At 46.9% G+C, this 17,500-nt stretch overlaps 1 protein-coding gene across 5 annotated transcripts in view; it reads left to right on the forward strand.

The window, feature by feature from the left end:
• Positions 1-17,500, forward strand: part of LOC135101608 (uncharacterized) — a 285,511-nt gene that overhangs the window by 154,449 nt on the left and 113,562 nt on the right. For all 5 annotated transcript variants that reach the window (XM_064005798.1, XM_064005799.1, XM_064005801.1 and 2 more), the window contains one exon: positions 2,901-3,023. In XM_064005798.1, the coding sequence (XP_063861868.1) occupies positions 2,901-3,023 (123 nt within the window). The remainder of the gene's footprint in view (positions 1-2,900; positions 3,024-17,500) is intronic.

The following is a 17,500-nucleotide window of genomic DNA, read 5'->3' on the forward strand; positions in this document are numbered from 1 at the left end:
TAATGCGCAGTTTGCTGACCCATATTGGCTTTCTCTTTGACTTTTTGTGTTTTTTTTTTCATCTGCCCCATTTTCTTACTTGCCTCGATCCCCTTTAAACCGCTGGAGGAGTCTTTTATTCCATGCTCCTCGTGCTCTATCACCTTCCCGATGCTATGGATCGCCCTCTCGTCCCCACATACGTAAGTCTATGTTATATACCCCCTCACTCCCTCCTTCCCTCCGTCCTTCTCTGTCTCTCTCCCTCGCTCCGTTATTCATTGACTAATTCCCCGCGTCTCTCTCTCTCCCCCCACACACACTCTCTCTCTCTCTCTCTCTCTCTCTCTCTCTCTCTCTCTCTCTCTCTCTCTCTCTCTCTCTCTCTCTCTCTCTCTCTGAAATCTTCGTCCTTTGCATGTAATTATAAAGTTCTCACAGAATCTCAGGCTCGGCACGTCATTCTCCTTTTTAATTACCTCCACCAACTTCTCAAGCAGAGTTACGTAATGTATTCACCCATGTGTGTGTGTGTGTGTGTCCCTGTCTGCCCGCGAGATATCTCAAAAGGTTATCTAATGTAGGTTTTAGGTCAAGGGAAAAATGTGTTATATCTGTAGGCGGACCTGAATATTTTTTGGGATTCAGTTTTTTCATGTCCTCTCTGATTTCCCCCGAGGTTTGAGTCTACGGAAAATATTAGCCATGTTTCAGAAAGTCTTCGGTTAATGACTGCCACATTTCACAAGTCTTGGGAGAATGTGCGGCACATTTCACGTTATTTTTTGCCCATTTCACCTCGCTGGTCTAGGATTTTGTTTAGTTTTTGTTTGTAGTGGCTCTGGCAGAGGTACACGTTCTCTAAGAGTCTTCAAGTTTGAGATTGCGTTGTGTGGCCTTGCTGTGCTGCGCGCGCCGTGACGTTGTAGATGAGGATGGATTCTTTTTTTTTTACTTTAGGGTCTCTCTCTCTCTCTCTCTCTCTCTCTCTCTCTCTCTCTCTCTCTCTCTCTCTCTCTCTCTCTCTCTCTCTCTCTCTCTCTCTCTCTCTCTCATATCTTTGTTATCTCCTTCCATCCCTTGCACACAATCTTTTCCTCCATTTCCTGTTTAGCACTCACTGCTTCCTTGCCTCCTTTCTCCCTTTCTCCGTTTCCACTCTATCATTATTCCTCCCTTGCTTCTTCTCTTTCTTTCTTATTACTTATTTCCTGTTTTTTTCATTTCCTGTTTTCTCTCTCGGTGACCTTAATTTCTCTCTATCCCTCTTCTCTTCTTCCTCTTTCCTTTCATGCAGTCTTCTTCAAATCTTCAAAATCATTCTCCTTCGCTTATTTTTGCTTCCGGTTCTCCTGTTTTTTACTTTTTTTTTTCATTCCTGTTTTCCTCCCATCCTCCCTCTGTTTTCTCCTGTGTCCTTTCCTCTGCCCTCTGAACTGGCACATCATTGGTTTCCTCCCTATGCTTATCATTGCTGACAGGGAAACAAAATGTGAGCCTGAATACATGCGTTGGTTTGTGTTGGTGCCTCTCACGTCCTGGCCTGATTTCGTAATTTTGTGTTGTCTCTCCTCTAGAAATGTGGTTAATAATTGTAGCGATTGCTTCCCTGTGTTGCGGTTTGTGGACAGTATAATAATAATAACGAGATTTGTTTATATCTGTCTATCTATTTATCTATCTTTTCTATATATATTTCTATCTGTCTGTCTGCCTATCTATTTACCCGTCTTTTCATCTGTTTGTCACTGTCTCTTCGTTTGCATTTAATTTGTTGCTTGCCTGCCTAGCTAATTGGTTGCTCATAGGTTGCTTTGGTCAGTTAGCTGATTCTCTCTCTCTCTCTCTCTCTCTCTCTCTCTCTCTCTCTCTCTCTCTCTCTCTCTCTCTCTCTCTCTCTCTCTCTCTCTCTCTCTCTCTCTCTCTCTCTCTCTCTCTCTCTCTCTCTCTCTCTACAATCGTGCTTCTGCCTAACACACTGTAACACGACAGCACGACAAGGAACAACACACGGCAGAATACATCGTAGGACATCACATTTCAACATGACAATCAATTAACCTGACACACCGTATATCATCGTCTCCTTTCTTACCATACATCTTAACCTTACCTAACGCAACTTGCCGTCTGCCTTTTCCTTTCCCCCTCGCCTCTCAGTGGCCACGCCTCCTGACTCTATTGTCATCGTCAGACAAAGGCATCGTGGCTTATGGTAGGGGGGGAGACGGGCAGGGGGCCGGTGTGGGGAACAATACCAGGACGAAGGCACCTTGGTTTGTTTTGTGGCCAGCAGCAACAACAGCAGACCACCGAAGAGACCCAGGTAGAACACACACACACACACACACACACACAGACGTGATGTTGTATTAATGCAACGATAATGGGATCATAAACAACACAGCGCAGTACGACACACCACGCTGCAACACTCCACCACTACACAACAATACGTAATTCATTAAAGAAGACAGGGTCACCACAGCACCGTAAATCAGGAACACAACCGTGCGAACCAATCCCGAAGCTTGTTATGTCTTTCCCATATCTTTCCCACCCCGTCGCCACACCAGCAGCCTTAACCACGGCACGACCCTTGTCCCATTAGCAACACTACGACGTGAGTGGTGCCCGCGTTGTGGTGTGTACGAGGGATAGCATCGTACGTATTGTCAGCGGCACCCACAGCATGCTTGGCCAAAGGAAACTGATTTCTGCACCTGAAGTGTCCTTAGCGGCAGCTGATGACAGGTGGTGCATTCTAGGAGTTGTTTGCTTTGTGTGTGTTTGATAGGCATGTATTGTGATTTTTAAATATAGTGTTTGTCTTGTGGAAAGTTGATGCGTGTGCGGCGCGTTAGGCCGGCCCCTCCAGTTCAGCCACCTAATTGATTTTTCTTGTCCCATATTCTGTGCAGGAGCAATGACGACCAGATGACGCCGCCGACCATGGGGAAGCTCACCCCTGACCTACTCCTGGGCAACCACTACGAAGCAGACATCTCCGACCAATCTGATGGCTGCCTCGGCGTACCCCAGGGGTGAGTACCCCATCCTCGCCTCTGTGCATTTGAGCCAGGTTTGCACTGGCTGCTTCTTGTGGGTGACGTGGCGCTGTGCTGGTTGCGAGGAAACGGGATAATTGTTGTCAGGCCCAGCAGTTGGCTCGGGATAGGGTTAATTAAAGCAAGAGGTTCCTTTGTTGCCTGGTTGTGGAAAGACTTGTCTGGCGCCTGATGACTCACCTGCTCGCGTTCTCCCTCAGCCTTAGAATGCCTGGTGCCGATACCACCATGATTCACGCAACAGCTGTGCTGCATCACCACTTGGTTTGGCGTTAGTGCGAGCTGGCGTAGAGTTAAGTTGGTTGATTTCTTTTAAAGGGAGAGAAGTCTGGAGATATGGACGGCATTATGGAGGCAGCAGGGGTGGGATCACACGCAGGGAATGGGAGTTAGCTGGCGGTCGATAGCATCCTGGAAGCGCCTGTTGCCCTGCGTCACGACGTGAATGTCCTCCGCAGGGCGATTGGAGAGTCCTGAAAGACTTTTTGCCGCAGCAAAAAATTTAATTCTGGTCACTCTTATTAAACCCTATCAAACCCTTGCACGCCTACCACAAGCAAGTTAGATCTTGAAACCAGACAGAACGGAATTTACAGCCTGTAGTGAGGACGGAATTTACAGCCTGTAGTGTACTTTGCCAGACGCGATGGAAACCCACTGATGTCAAATAGATTCTGTTTTCGATGCTTTAGGGATTTAAAGAAAACTTTCTTATTCGGGAGGATCAGACCCTCCCTGTCTTCGTCCACTATGACCCCAAACTGTGCCCCCGATACAGCCTGGCTGGCGGGGCTGTGCTGCTGTGTTTTCATGGACAACAGTTTTATCTGCCTTGCTTGGGGTGATTCACTTGAGATATTGACGTTGTTTCCACTCGCACACGAAAATGAACTAATAAAAACAAAAGGTTACATGCTTTGGGTATCACTTTTCTGCATCTTAATTAAATTCTTGTTTCATAGATTTTATCTCTGTTGCCTTCCGCCTCACAGTCTGTCAGTGGGAATGAATGCTTAAAAATAGAAAATAAAGGTTTTATTCGTTGTAGCACATAATTTTTATGTGTGTGTGTGTGTGTGTGTGTGTGTGTGTGTGTGTGTGTGTGTGTGTGTGTGTGTGTGTGTGTGTGTGATTCACCTACGGTCGTCTGCTGGACACCCAGCCAGCCGTTTCCCTACGGAAAGAGCTCAGAGCTCATAGTGACCGATCTTCGGGTAGGACTGAGACCACTGAGACACCACACACCGGCACAGCGAGGTTACATCCCGTACCTACTTGCTGCTATAGATGAACAGGGGCTACACATTAAGAGGCTAGCCGATTTGCCTCGCCGCGCGCGGGATTCGAACCCGGACCTTCTTGGTTGTGAACCGAGCGTGCTAACCACTACATTACGCTGTGTGTGTGTGTGTGTGTGTGTGTGTGTGTGGGCGATGCCTCTCCTGGTGTTGGACTCTTTGCGATATTTTTATTGTCGCCAGAGAGCCATATTCCAGTGTCTGGTGAGGAGCCTGGGCTCAACTTGGAGAAAATGGAACGGCGTCACGGTGGTGGATGACGTGACGTGTGAAGCATAATGATCAGCAGGTGAAGGCATGGTGTCTGAAACCACCGTCCTGCACGCTGTTACAACTCGGCTTGGTAGTGGAATTCTTGTGTGTGTGTGTGTGTGTGTGTATATGTGTGTGTGTGTGTGTGTGTGTGTGTGTGTGTGTGTGTGTGTGTGTGTGTGTGTGTGTGTGTGTGTGTGTGTAACCATTTGATTCCCGCTTACACTGATTTCACTCGCCTGCAGAGTTTGGCATGTATCCTCGCACCTCCCGCGTCCTCATCCTTCGCTTACTCCCACTTTGCAAAATTGCATCTGGTATTCTACCTCATAGCTCTACCTAATTCAGTAACGCTCTCTCTCTCTCTCTCTCTCTTTCTCTCTCTCTCTCTCTCTCTCTCTCTCTCTCTCTCTCTCTCTCTCTCTCTCTCTCTCTCTCTCTCTCTCTCTCTCTCTCTCTCTCTCTCTCTCTCTCTCTCTCTCTCTCTCTCTCTCTCTCTCTCTGGCGACATACACACACACACGCACACACACACACACATACACACTATGCAGGTCAAGGTAGGAGAGAAAGCTTTATTTTCGGGGGACATTAGGGGTGCGGAGAGGAAGGCGCAAGGCATCAGTATGTGGGCGTCACGCTGCATTAAGCAGTGACCACATGCCGGGAGCAGGTCACTCGCTGGAGCCCAAGACGCTGATTGTGAAAACACCAGACATATCTTGGTGTCACGGGTGCTGGCTGCAGGATCCAGAACACGCCAGTAAGTAGCGGCGATGCAGGACGGGGTTTACTTAGCCTGGTGGAACAGTAGCGTAAACACACCCCCATGTCGGTACGCCTCTCACCAGTAAGAATTGGATCATGGGAGTGTTATTATAATATTTCGACAGACAATCCTTCGAGTAAGCAATGCTGCGAGAGTAGGTCAGCAGGAAGCGCCGCAGAGAACCGGGTGGTGCCAAGGGCCCTAGAAGGTCATCCGCCTCCTCATCCCCCTTACTCTATCACATCTTGGTCAGTATGCGCTGCGAGCCTGAACTCACTTGCTACAACATTTACCATTCCCCTCGAGTGTCTCTGTTGCCGGGAGCCCAGGGAGAGAAGGCGCCAGCCACACAGCTCTTGCTTAACCAGCAGGGAACACTGTTCAGACGTTATTTGTTTGTTGTTATTATTATTTGTCTATTATAAAGTTGCGTAACTCATGATTCTAAGCATCATTAGTTTCTTGTGTTTTTTCACATATTCTTGTCTTTAAAATGATGAGCACCAGCATGTTTGACCACATGGAGGTACTCTCAGAGGCAGGGATATATTCTCTGTGTCGTGATGGTCAGCGAGAGGGCACTCCCTTACTGTGGCCGCACTCGTACCACGGCGTGGCCACGCATATTCAAGTATTAGGGAAGCCTGGGTATTATGTAGGTCCGTCAACACACCGCAGTGCGCACGTGCATTTAAAACACGTCGTTTTGTTTAAACAATCACACACTCCAGGTCCCTGTATCCACCCACCAGTCCAGTCTTTGCCAACCTATCCACTCGCCACCTCATTTATTTTTTGACTCATCCACACACACACACACACACACACACACACACACACACACACACACACACACACACACACACACACACACACACACACACACACACACACACACACACACACACACACACACACACACTCGTGCGCGCGCGCATGCTAACCATTCTGATACAGAAAACTGGATCTCTCTCTCTCTCTCTCTCTCTCTCTCTCTCTCTCTCTCTCTCTCTCTCTCTCTCTCTCTCGGCTCCTGATGTTTGTCCCGTTCTTGTCAGTGACACATTCCACGCAGACCCTGTAGCTCAGAAATACACCCTCCCTTCCCCAGCTTCCTTGACGACACCCCCTGCCTTTCACCCTCGTACCTCCCACTGTGTGATGTGTTCGCCCAGGAATACGCAAGAGCTGCCGCAGTGTTCAAGGCCACCCCTCCATCATGCCACGACGAGAAGGGTGCTGAGGGTGAAGTGGAGGATGGCTTCGCGTAGATCAGTCATGTGTTTAATAAATAAGTGGGTTCTTCCGCGTGTTTCCCTCACTCGTATTCTCAAACGCTATACTGTCTCATAAGGACAATATGCAGAGACTACAAAAACTTTTGGTCTGGTTATCATGGGAATGAACTTTTTTTTTTAAGACACTTTTGACCTTTCACTTGGGACTTTTGGAACCGGCACCTCAGTGGGCCTTCTCTCTCTCTCTCTCTCTCTCTCTCTCTCTCTCTCTCTCTCTCTCTCTCTCTCTCTCTCTCTCTCTCTCTCTCTCTCTCTCTCTCTCTCTCTCTCTCTCTTACATGAAAAAAAAAGTGGGTAGTTTTCCTTGTTCATGATGTAGAATTGTCACTAGGCTATTGTTCGTATTACAAAGCATACATAAAAACGAATACCGTCTAGATCCTGTTAAAAATATAGCAGAAATAAGGCAGTAAAATGTTTAAGAAGGCATTCTCCTGCATCGCCAGTGTGGGAGGTGGTAGGGAAAAAATAACGTCTGTCTGGATGAGGAGAAAAGAAAACGGGTAAACGAACTCCTTCTCCGAGCAAGACGAAAAAGAAAATACTCTCATCAAAAAGAAATTTAACGATGGACGTAAAAATGAAGACGGACTCCACTCGCACTCTCACAAAACGTTACCGAACTTCTGAATCACACGTACGCATTGCCTCGAGTCCCGAACATCCAAGAGAATTAGAGACTTCGAGAATGCTATCCCGAACGTACCCAAGCAATACAGTCCGAACCCTCGCAGCCCTTCAGCCCTGGACTCCTTTTAGCTGGCCCTGTTTCCTCACGAGCCTTCCGTTATCTCGTGTTGAGGGTTATTGGGTGTCGATGCCGGTATTGTGTTGTGTGCGTGTCGAGAGGGAGAGAGAGAGAGAGAGAGAGAGAGAGAGAGAGAGAGAGAGAGAGTATACAGGAAGGACTCAAAAGGTGTTGATGATGCGAAGAAGAATGTATGAAAGAAGAAATAAAGGAGGAGAGGAAGGAATAAACGAAACACAGAGAGAGAGAGAGAGAGAGAGAGAGAGAGAGAGAGAGAGAGAGAGAGAGAGAGAGCAACATACACAGGCAACACTTACACATGTACGCCTGCACTCCGCCTTTAAAGAGACAGTCACACCCGAAAGGTTTACAGCAGCTAAACGCCATGAATATGAAAAATGAGAAAAAAACTTCCGTTTTCTTTTTTCTTTCCTTTCGTGCTTATAATCGTTGTATCTTTCTTCTTTATTACTTTCCCGAGGATAAGGGAGGCGGAAGAGCACTTTCTTTTGTGTTTTTTGTGTGCGTTGTCTTAGTTTATATCCCTCTTCGGAGCTGCGAGTGTAGCTGTTGGGTGGGTACACACACACACACACACACACACACACACACACACACACACACACACACACACACACACACACACACACACACACACACACACACACACACACACACACAATTTAATATCTTTTCACGTTTAATTTCATCTTTTAATATTTTTTTCTTTTATATCCTGCTTTGTATCTATTCTTTCCCAAGTTATTTTTGTATTTTTTCTATTTGATTTTAACCTTCCAACAGCTTTATTAGAAATACATGTATCAACAAAGCACTCACGTCACTTAACACAGGCACATGCTACAGTCCCTATGACCATGAACATCCCACGTGACTTCCCGACCTTTCCCGCCCCACCATAAAGGTTCGGAGGATGCGTTTGGTCTGCCCATTAGGTTTTCAGCACCAAACAAGTAATTGCCTCTATTGTCTAAGGGTTGTTATTGTAATGCTTCACAAAAATATAACTACATAAAGTAAGCTACATGCTACATATCTGCATCCATCTATCATCCCTAGCCGTTAATTTATCTAGTCTTCTTTTAAATCTCACCATTGACTGTGTACTAACAATGTGGTTACTGAGATTTTTCCACTCCCCCACTTATCTCGTTGTGAACCACTTTCATATGCACCTCCTTTAAGTATTGGTTGGCTTTCCCGTCTACGAACCTGGTATCATTCCGTTGACTGTTGTGTCCACCTCGTGGTTGTGCACACTTGGCCAGTTCACCTGTGCACGATTGCCTTGCTGGTTTGTCGAACAGTTTGTATATTAAAAGTTTTATTAAATTTAGGAATATAGAAAAAGTGTAGAAACTTAGGCATGCTTTATTGTATCACCTGTACATATTTCATATTTCTGTAATGTAATCAGTATAGTAACTATTAAAACCCATGTTTTAATAGTTACTATACTATATAGTTCAGATATCACAGTCTGCTAAGTGTTCGTGCGTGAGGGATCCAGCTGAGCGCCCAGAGCCAGTCACAGCTGAGCAACACAGCAACACGCAGCTCGCCACACACGCCATGTTCACCAGGCTGCCGCTTTCATAACAACAATCGCACTCAAAATTCGCTCATCGCCATGGCGCCACTCACTGGTAATTTGATAGTCTGCTGCACCGGCCATTTGCTCTTTCCATAACAAAATTAGTTCTGTAAATAAGTACCGGGGTTAACATTACTGCGTGAATACAGTGCTATTTATTCATTTATTACTGCACGTGTTATTTATTATTTCGTGTGTTTATATTTTGCGGTATGTGTGTTTTCCATATTTTCCACTTTTTCCTTTCTTTTTTTTTTTTTTTCTCGTTTTCAGTGGACACGAACCTTCTTTTTTTCTTGTAGTGTTTGTGTGGCGGTGGTGGTGGTGGTGGTGGTGGTGGCGGCGGCAGTGGAGAAAAGTTAATTTCATCCTTTCTGAGGCTTCCCTGACTCTCTCTCTCTCTCTCTCTCTCTCTCTCTCTCTCTCTCTCTCTCTCTCTCTCTCTCTCTCTCTCTCTCTCTCTCTCTCTCTCTCTCTCTCTCTCTCTCTCTCTCTCTCTCTCTCTCTCTCTCTCTCTCTCTCTCTCTCTCTCTCTCTCCTCCTTCCCACACATGTTGCTGGTCTCTCCCCCTTTCCTTTCTCCCCAGAAGAGGATATTACATTAACCTCCACCACGCTTATCGAAGAGGAAGGAGGATGCTCGTGAATCTGTGGCATTTTGGGGGTTGGAAGATTAGTCTTTTTGTTTTATATTCTCTGTTTACGTGTTTGCTTATTTACTTGTATGTTAGTTAGTTAGTTAGTTAGTTTGTGTGTGTGTGTGTGTGTGTGTGTGTGTGTGTGTGTGTGTGTGTGTGTGTGTGGGCGTGAACGTCTGAACGGGTTTAATGGGACTCAGAGCTCATTGAATTTTGGACTTGAGCTAATGGATGCATTAGGCGGGAAGAAGTTAGCTTGAGGTAGTTAGTGAGGTGATCAGCGGCAGGTGGAGGAGTGGAAGTGGTCCTGGCATCTGCTGCAGCGTGCCTTCCTGGAATTTAGCCGTGTGTGCCGCCCGAGGTGTTAAAAATTGGTAAGGGGGAGGAACAGAACTTCGCAGACCTGAGATTGCTTTGCCCAACTTCTTCTTAACTCGGAGTGACTATCGGAACGCACGCTTGCTCCTTTCTTCTTTTTCCTTGTGATGCAGGTAATGTGTGAGACACCTTGGCGGGCAGACGTCCCACCCGTGCAATAGATAGTAAGTAACTGTGGGAACCTAGATCATGCAGGACACCCGTCTTCTTTGTGTGCGTAAGAGAGAGAGAGAGAGAAAGAAAGAGAGAGAGAATGTAGAAGAAAAAAAACAAAAGGCAAAAAGGAAAAATAACAAGCAGCAATAACAAGGAAAAAAGCACGATCACCTCATAACTCTTGCTTCTTTCAACACAACCATGGCCACGCCTCTGCACTGCTTCTACACAGCCACACAAATAAAAGGAGGGTAAACTAGAAGGTACAGAACTATAGATATCTCGTCTACAGTTAAGTTCTCAATTAGGGGGATCTCTTGAAGGGAGGGTGTAGGTGTGTACAAGGTCGAGCACTCCCCACACATGGTTCCAGGTTGCATCTCGCGACTCTCTCCGCTTCACCAGTCTCCCTGTTTTCCCGACAGGCAGCGTGCTGTGTTCAATAGACGCCAGTGAAAAAGAACAAATTGAAAATGAAGGCGGCAGAGGGGAGGAAGGGGTTTCATTTGCAGTCTCTCTCTCTCTCTCTCTCTCTCTCTCTCTCTCTCTCTCTCTCTCTCTCTCTCTCTCTCTCTCTCTCTCTCTCTCTCTCTCTCTCTCTCTCTCTCTCTCTCTCTCTCTTATTTTTATGATGGCATTGTCTGGTGTTGTTCGTACGGTCTTAGTGCTCAATGCGTCTCGCCTTGAGGGCAAGAGTACTCTGTGCAGGCTAGGAATGTGTGTAGGCAGCGTGGATCGTTTGGAGGAAGCCAGTTAGTCGCGCTATGTTACCTGCTGCCTCCTACACAAGTACTGGTAACCATAAAAGGCGCGTCTTTAACTATACCGTGAAGCCGTAGTGAAGCAAAGTTGGCAGACCACTCATCAGTTTGAAAGAAGCTCAACGTGAGATGACGATCATGTAGCGTGGACAGCCTACTTGGGAACTTTTAAACACATTTGGAGGTTATGTCATGAGGATTACAGCGGCGCGTACTTGTCAACACTTTCTACTGAAGGCCTATGAGTGAAAATGTTATACACTCCAGCAGACACATGGCTATTGGTGTATGTGGCTGTTGTTAATATAGACACATTCAAGTATATAGGAGTGTGATAACGCATTGAATTTTGTAGTAGCATACAGTTATTCTAAAAAAATCATATATATTTCTAAACATTAAGAAAATTATTTGAAGCGGTTATTCCTTTTTAAAATCCAAACACAAATATAAATCAGAAACAGACACACTTAGAAATAAATAGAAAAATATGACAGTGCAACACCAAAGACCTTGAGTGATGTAATCGATAATAGGAGGTGCACTGTTGAGATAGACTGCCGTAATTCAGATTCCCGGCGCACCACATGTCATCCTCCCCGCGACCCGCCAGCTGAGAAACACGGGTCTGGAGAACAGGAAGGAGAAGCAGTGGCAGAGAGGGAAGATAAGCAACAGACGAAAGACACAACCTGAGTGAGAGAGAGAGAGAGAGAGAGAGAGAGAGAGAGAGAGAGAGAGAGAGAGAGAGAGAGAGAGAGAGAGAGAGAGAGAGAGAGAGAGAGAGAGAGAGAGCAGATAATAATATTGACAGGTAGAGGTGTATTGCCATGCTTATGACACCTGGATGCCTTGGTACTGAAACTTGTGGTGGCTGTGGGGATGACCAACACTGACAGACACATAGAGGCGTAGGCACAAGATGGTATGAAAATATTCGTTACATGTCACAGCGTTCCTCTAAGCCGCTTAAGGTAAAAAAGAAAAAAGTATAAGACCACATTCCTTTTCTCCATTTTACACCGCGGAGGCTTACATCTATATTCCATTTCTCTTCTTTTTTAATGTGGTACTGCTTTCATCCCTCGGGGCCTTATCAGAGAGAGAGAGAGAGAGAGAGAGAGAGAGAGAGAGAGAGAGAGAGAGAGAGAGAGAGAGAGAGAAGGAGGGAGGGAGGATAGCGCTGTTACTACTTTTACTTTGAACTCACTGTAATATTTAAGTGTGGTAAGAAAGTACACAAGGAGCCACAATTACCCCATTAACTAAACTTGACTCATGTAGCAATGTATTTTACCAACGTTTCAGCGTATTTTCTCGACTGTTTTTTGGCAGCCCTAGTGGAAGCTGGTGTAGTTTGCTAGTGTGTTTTCATGAATGTGGTGACAGTTCAACAGGAATTCCGCATCATCAATAAAGAAAACGCCGATGAGAAACCGACTTATCATCTCTGTGATCTTCAGAAAAAGTCCTGGTGAGAGTCCAGAGCGTTTCAGAATATGGACTATAACTCGACTTGATAGACCGACCACTTCCCCCCCCGACACTTTTTAACTGGATAAGACGGCGGGGGTAGTAGTGATGGTGGCGGTGGTGGTGGTGGTGGTGGTGTTGGTGGTAGTGGTGGTGGTGTCACTCTGGAAATGCTGGATCGAGTTTTCATCAAATTTCCCTCTTGAGTGACGGTGACGGCGGGGACGCGACTGGCAGTTTAGGGAAGCCATCGCCATCATTACGCCGAGGAAGGGTCGTAGGTCTTGTTAAGGAGCAGATTTGGCCATTCCAGTTTAGACCGCAATACCCATTTTGGCGAAGGAAAGGAGAAGGAGAAGGGAGAGGAAGAGTAGTAGGTGGATGGGAGAATAAAAGAATAAAATTTATCACTGGTGTGTGGGAGGGAAAATGATAGGTAGGTTGAGTAAAGCTGAGGTAAATATTGGAAAAGGTGACAAGGAGGAAGTAAAGGAGGGAAGTGAAGGAGGAGGAGGGAGAGGGAGAGCAATAAGTGGATGGGAGAAGAAATTAATAAAGTTTAGCACTAGCGTGCGAGAGTGAAAATGATGGGTAGGTTGAGTAAAGCTGAGGTAAATATTGGAAAAGGTGACAAGGAGGAAGTAAAGGAGAGAATATTGTAGTGGAAGTGAGTAAAGGAAAACTCAGAGAAGAGGAAGCGAAAGAAGGGAGAGGGGAAAAGTAGGTTAAGTAAATGCTGCAAAGATGAGCAGGGGGATGCAAAGGAGAGAGACAATGATGACGGGAGAAGTGAAAAGTGCAGAAAGAGAAAAGAAGGAGGAAGAAAATATAGATGAGCTCTGTATAAACGAAACAAATAAGGGGAAAAGATAGAGAGATGAGAAACAGGAGCAGAGGTGAATAAGATATACGGCATGACGAAGAAGAGGAGAGATAAATCGAGGAAGAAGAGATGAAAATCGGAGGGTAAAGATGGAGGGAAACACAAGGGAAGGAAGGTTTGGGAGAAGGGAAGCAGATGGATGACGTGTTCTTTGGTGTAGAAGAGGGGGAGAGGTTGGTGGAAGGAGGAGGAGGAGGAGGAGGAGGAGGAAAACGAAGGAAAATGAGTAGGAGGAGGAGCGAGAGAGATGTATCTAGGAAACATGTGGACTTTCATGAGTTGGATGTGTGTGTGCGTGTGAACGAGGCTGCAGCTGCGTTACACAGTGAAGAGAGAGAGAGAGAGAGAGAGAGAGAGAGAGAGAGAGAGAGAGAGAGAGAGAGAGAGAGAGAGAGAGAGAGAGAGAGAGGGAAAGGGGCGGGTTGATTTTGATCGAGCGAAGATGTGATTGACTCTTCCCAACCCCCCCCCTCTCTCTCTCTCTCTCTCTCTCTCTCTCTCTCTCTCTCTCTCTCTCTCTCTCTCTCTCTCTCTCTCTCTCTCTCTCTCTCTCTCTCTCTTTCATGGAATATTAAGCTGAAAACACACATCCTCATTTGCACAACCCGCTTCTATGCTCTCGTTTATTATCGCTAACATTTTTTTTTCTTTTGTATGGAGAATAACCATTAAGAGAGAGAGAGAGTGTGTGTGTGTGTGTGTGTGTGTGTGTGTGTGTGTGTGTGTGTGTGTGTGTGTGTGTGTGTGAAGTTTCATTCCGAGAACGGAAGAGGTGGAAGGAAGGAAGGAAGGAAGGAAAAGTAGGATGCCGTGAAAACCTCGATATTGCCGCCATAAGTTCTGTTCCCTCGCGTATCTCCTTCTCCTCCTCCTCTTCCTCCTCCTCCTCCTCCTCCTCCTTCTCCTCCTCCTTCTCCTCCTCCTCCTCCTCTTCCTCCTCCTCCTTCTGCACCATCTTTCTTCAACACTTCATTTCCTACCTTGCTGTCTCATATTTTCACTAATACATTCCTCCTCCTCCTCCTCCTCCTCCTCCTCCTCCTCCTCCTCCTCCTCCTCCTCCTCCTCCTCCTTCCCTATGCTGTTTATCATACAAGTCTATATCTTTTTCCGTTCGCCGATTCCTCTGTTCTTTTCCTTTCTTTCTCTCGTCTGTGCTTCCTATTTTTATTCTTTCTTTCCTTTCCATGTTTCCGTTTTTTTATCGTTTTCTACTCATCTATTTTTTTTTTTTTTTTGTCTTTCATACCTTGATTGTTTCCATTCTTCCTCTCTCAACCTCCTCTTTTCTTTCTTAAACATGCTTCCTTTTCTTTTTATGTCTTTCTTCTGGCTTAGGTCAATATTATTATGCATTCATCTCTTTCATCTCTTTGTCAGCCTTCTTTTCTTCCGCTGCTGCTTCACTTTCCCTTTTTATTCCCGCTTCCTTCCTCCTCCAGCTCTGTTCTTTTCTTCTTGTTATTACCGGTGCAGATGGATGCAGTGGCCGCCCAGAACATAAGAATATAGTCCTTATTTTTGCTGCTTTGAGGGTAATTCTCTTCGAAATTCCGGGGTAATATCATCATAGTGTGTTGAACCCAGGCGTGGGTGTGTGTGTGCGGCTTCTTTAATTTAAAGTTGCCCCATCCATGGACTAGCGCCCGCTCACACACACACACACACACACACACACACACACACACACACACACACACACACACACACACACACACACACACACACACATCATGTTTTGAACTTTAAGTGTATGTAAAATTAATATCCTATTTTGTTACTTATCCCTCGTCCCCCCACGCTCCACCTCTCTCTCTCACACACACACACACACACACACACACACACACACACACACACACACACACACACACACACACACACACACACACACAACACCCCGCCACCGACACACACAGACGTACAGCAAAGCGAAATGAGTGAATACAAGAGGGACGCCAACAGTTAGACTGTCGCTCAGCACTTGCGTGAGGCTCCGTGAAGCAGCAAGCAGTCGTAGCAGTGCCGGCCGGCTCCACCACGCTACTGGGTCCACGTCCAGCGCCCCGTCCTGTCTGCTCAGCGCGTGTGTTGTGCGTATGTGTGGCCGCCACGCCGCCGCCTCCCTTTCCCTCGCTCTCCACCGTCCGCCACCCCGTCAGAGTGGCTGGTTGCCGTGCAGCCGTAAGTCGTGTTTCCGTCGCGGAGCAGCCGACGGTGCATCGAGTCCAGGCAGTCTGCCGGTGTCTTTTGCATCGTGTGACTGGCATATCCCTTTGTTTACTGACGCCGCGCACATGGCTTCGGTGAACGTGTGGCTATATGCGACTTCCCTTGCATATCACCCGCGGACCCTCAGTGATCGTGCCACGCTGGAAATACTGTAGAGTGTGTCGGCAAGTATGACTCTGGGACGACAAGAGTAGCTGTGGGATGGGGCGGGCGACGCGGGTTTGAAGTGAAAATGATACAGAAATGTTGGTCATAGGGTAGGCAGAGGAAGGAAGGGTGGGACGAACCCAAGGGGGCGGAACGTAACCAGGCGCCCCCACCTTTCTGGGGTCCATTCATACATATTCAGGTGACACAGCCAGTAGCCATCATGACCCAGGCTCCACGCTGCGTGTGTGTGTGTGTGTGTGTGTGTGTGTGTGTGAGTGTGTGAACTCACTTAGCGATAATTAACATATCCAATATTCTAAGCAATTAAGTCGTTAAAATCCAATATGGTGAAGGAAATCGATAAACAAAATTAATCTGCATATTGCTTTTATATGATGTGATTGAAGGACGTGAATTGCATGAATGCGTCGCCGAGCAGCACGTGGGGGATGGGAGGGTGGGGTGATACGTGTCACACTGCACGAGGAGAATGGGTGGGCGCGTCACATAATGCGGGCAGGCGTAGGGGTGTCACACATGATAGGCAGGCGTGGACGGAGCGTATTACACAAAACAGAGACGTGCTAGGGATGGGCGTTTATCAGTATGGAGGCACGGGTGCACGCCGCAAGGCACGGTAAGGGGAGGCGACCAGTCAGAAAGCGCTAAATACATTTAGTAAAATGACCACGACTGTAGCAGAAAACAAGGCCACAGCTTGAGGGGGGAGGGACGGAGGCCGCCACGCGCCCCGCATAAACTATGACTTCTTTTCCCACCCCCCACCACGCGTCACATCCAGGAAGGACACTGCATCTGAGGACATCCAGACAGGGACATTTTGTTGTTAGACATACTGCATTACATAGTTAACACAGAAGACACACTACACAAAGCGGAACGCCCACATATTGAACAACAATACATCCACCCAGCACACACCAAACATCCCGCCACACACATCGGTACATCCACAAAGCACATCAACACACCCACCGCACAGCGTCACACCCACAAAACACACAGCAGTACACCCATCCAACACACACCAACACGCCCACCACACACACACACACACACACACACACACACACACACACACACACACACACACACACACACACACACACACACACACACATATCACACCCACCCAGCACACACCAAAACTTTCAAACAATACGCAAGACCAGAAATATACAACACACCAAAGCCCCCGGACAATATGCAACATCACACCTACATTACACACAAAACTACTCTCTCACAAAGCACACACCATCACTCCTACACAACACACACCAACACACTTACCATACACACCTCCATACCTACACAACACACACCAACACACTTACCATACACACCTCCATACCTACACTACACACACCACCATACTTACAAAACACACCACACCACGACCACATAACGCACACAACACGCTTACACAACATACACCACCATACCTACACAACACACCAGCACGTTCACACAAAGCACACACAACACCACGACCACACAACACACATCACCACACCAATACAACGCACCACCACGAGCACACAACACACAGAAACACACTTACCACACAACATGCACAGTCACACCTACACAACACAACACCACGACCACAACACACCACCACATTACACCATGCCAAGATTTCAAAGTTATCTAACGATCGCAAAGTCGACGACACATACTCGCGCCCCACGCCCCCTCCAGCACACACAAGTGACAGGCAACAAGCCCATTCAACAGGTGCAGCAAGCGGAACAGCCGACAGCCTGGCTAAGCCGCCT

Source organism: Scylla paramamosain, chromosome 6 (assembly GCF_035594125.1).
Source record: "Scylla paramamosain isolate STU-SP2022 chromosome 6, ASM3559412v1, whole genome shotgun sequence".
Lineage (NCBI taxonomy): Eukaryota > Metazoa > Arthropoda > Malacostraca > Decapoda > Portunidae > Scylla > Scylla paramamosain.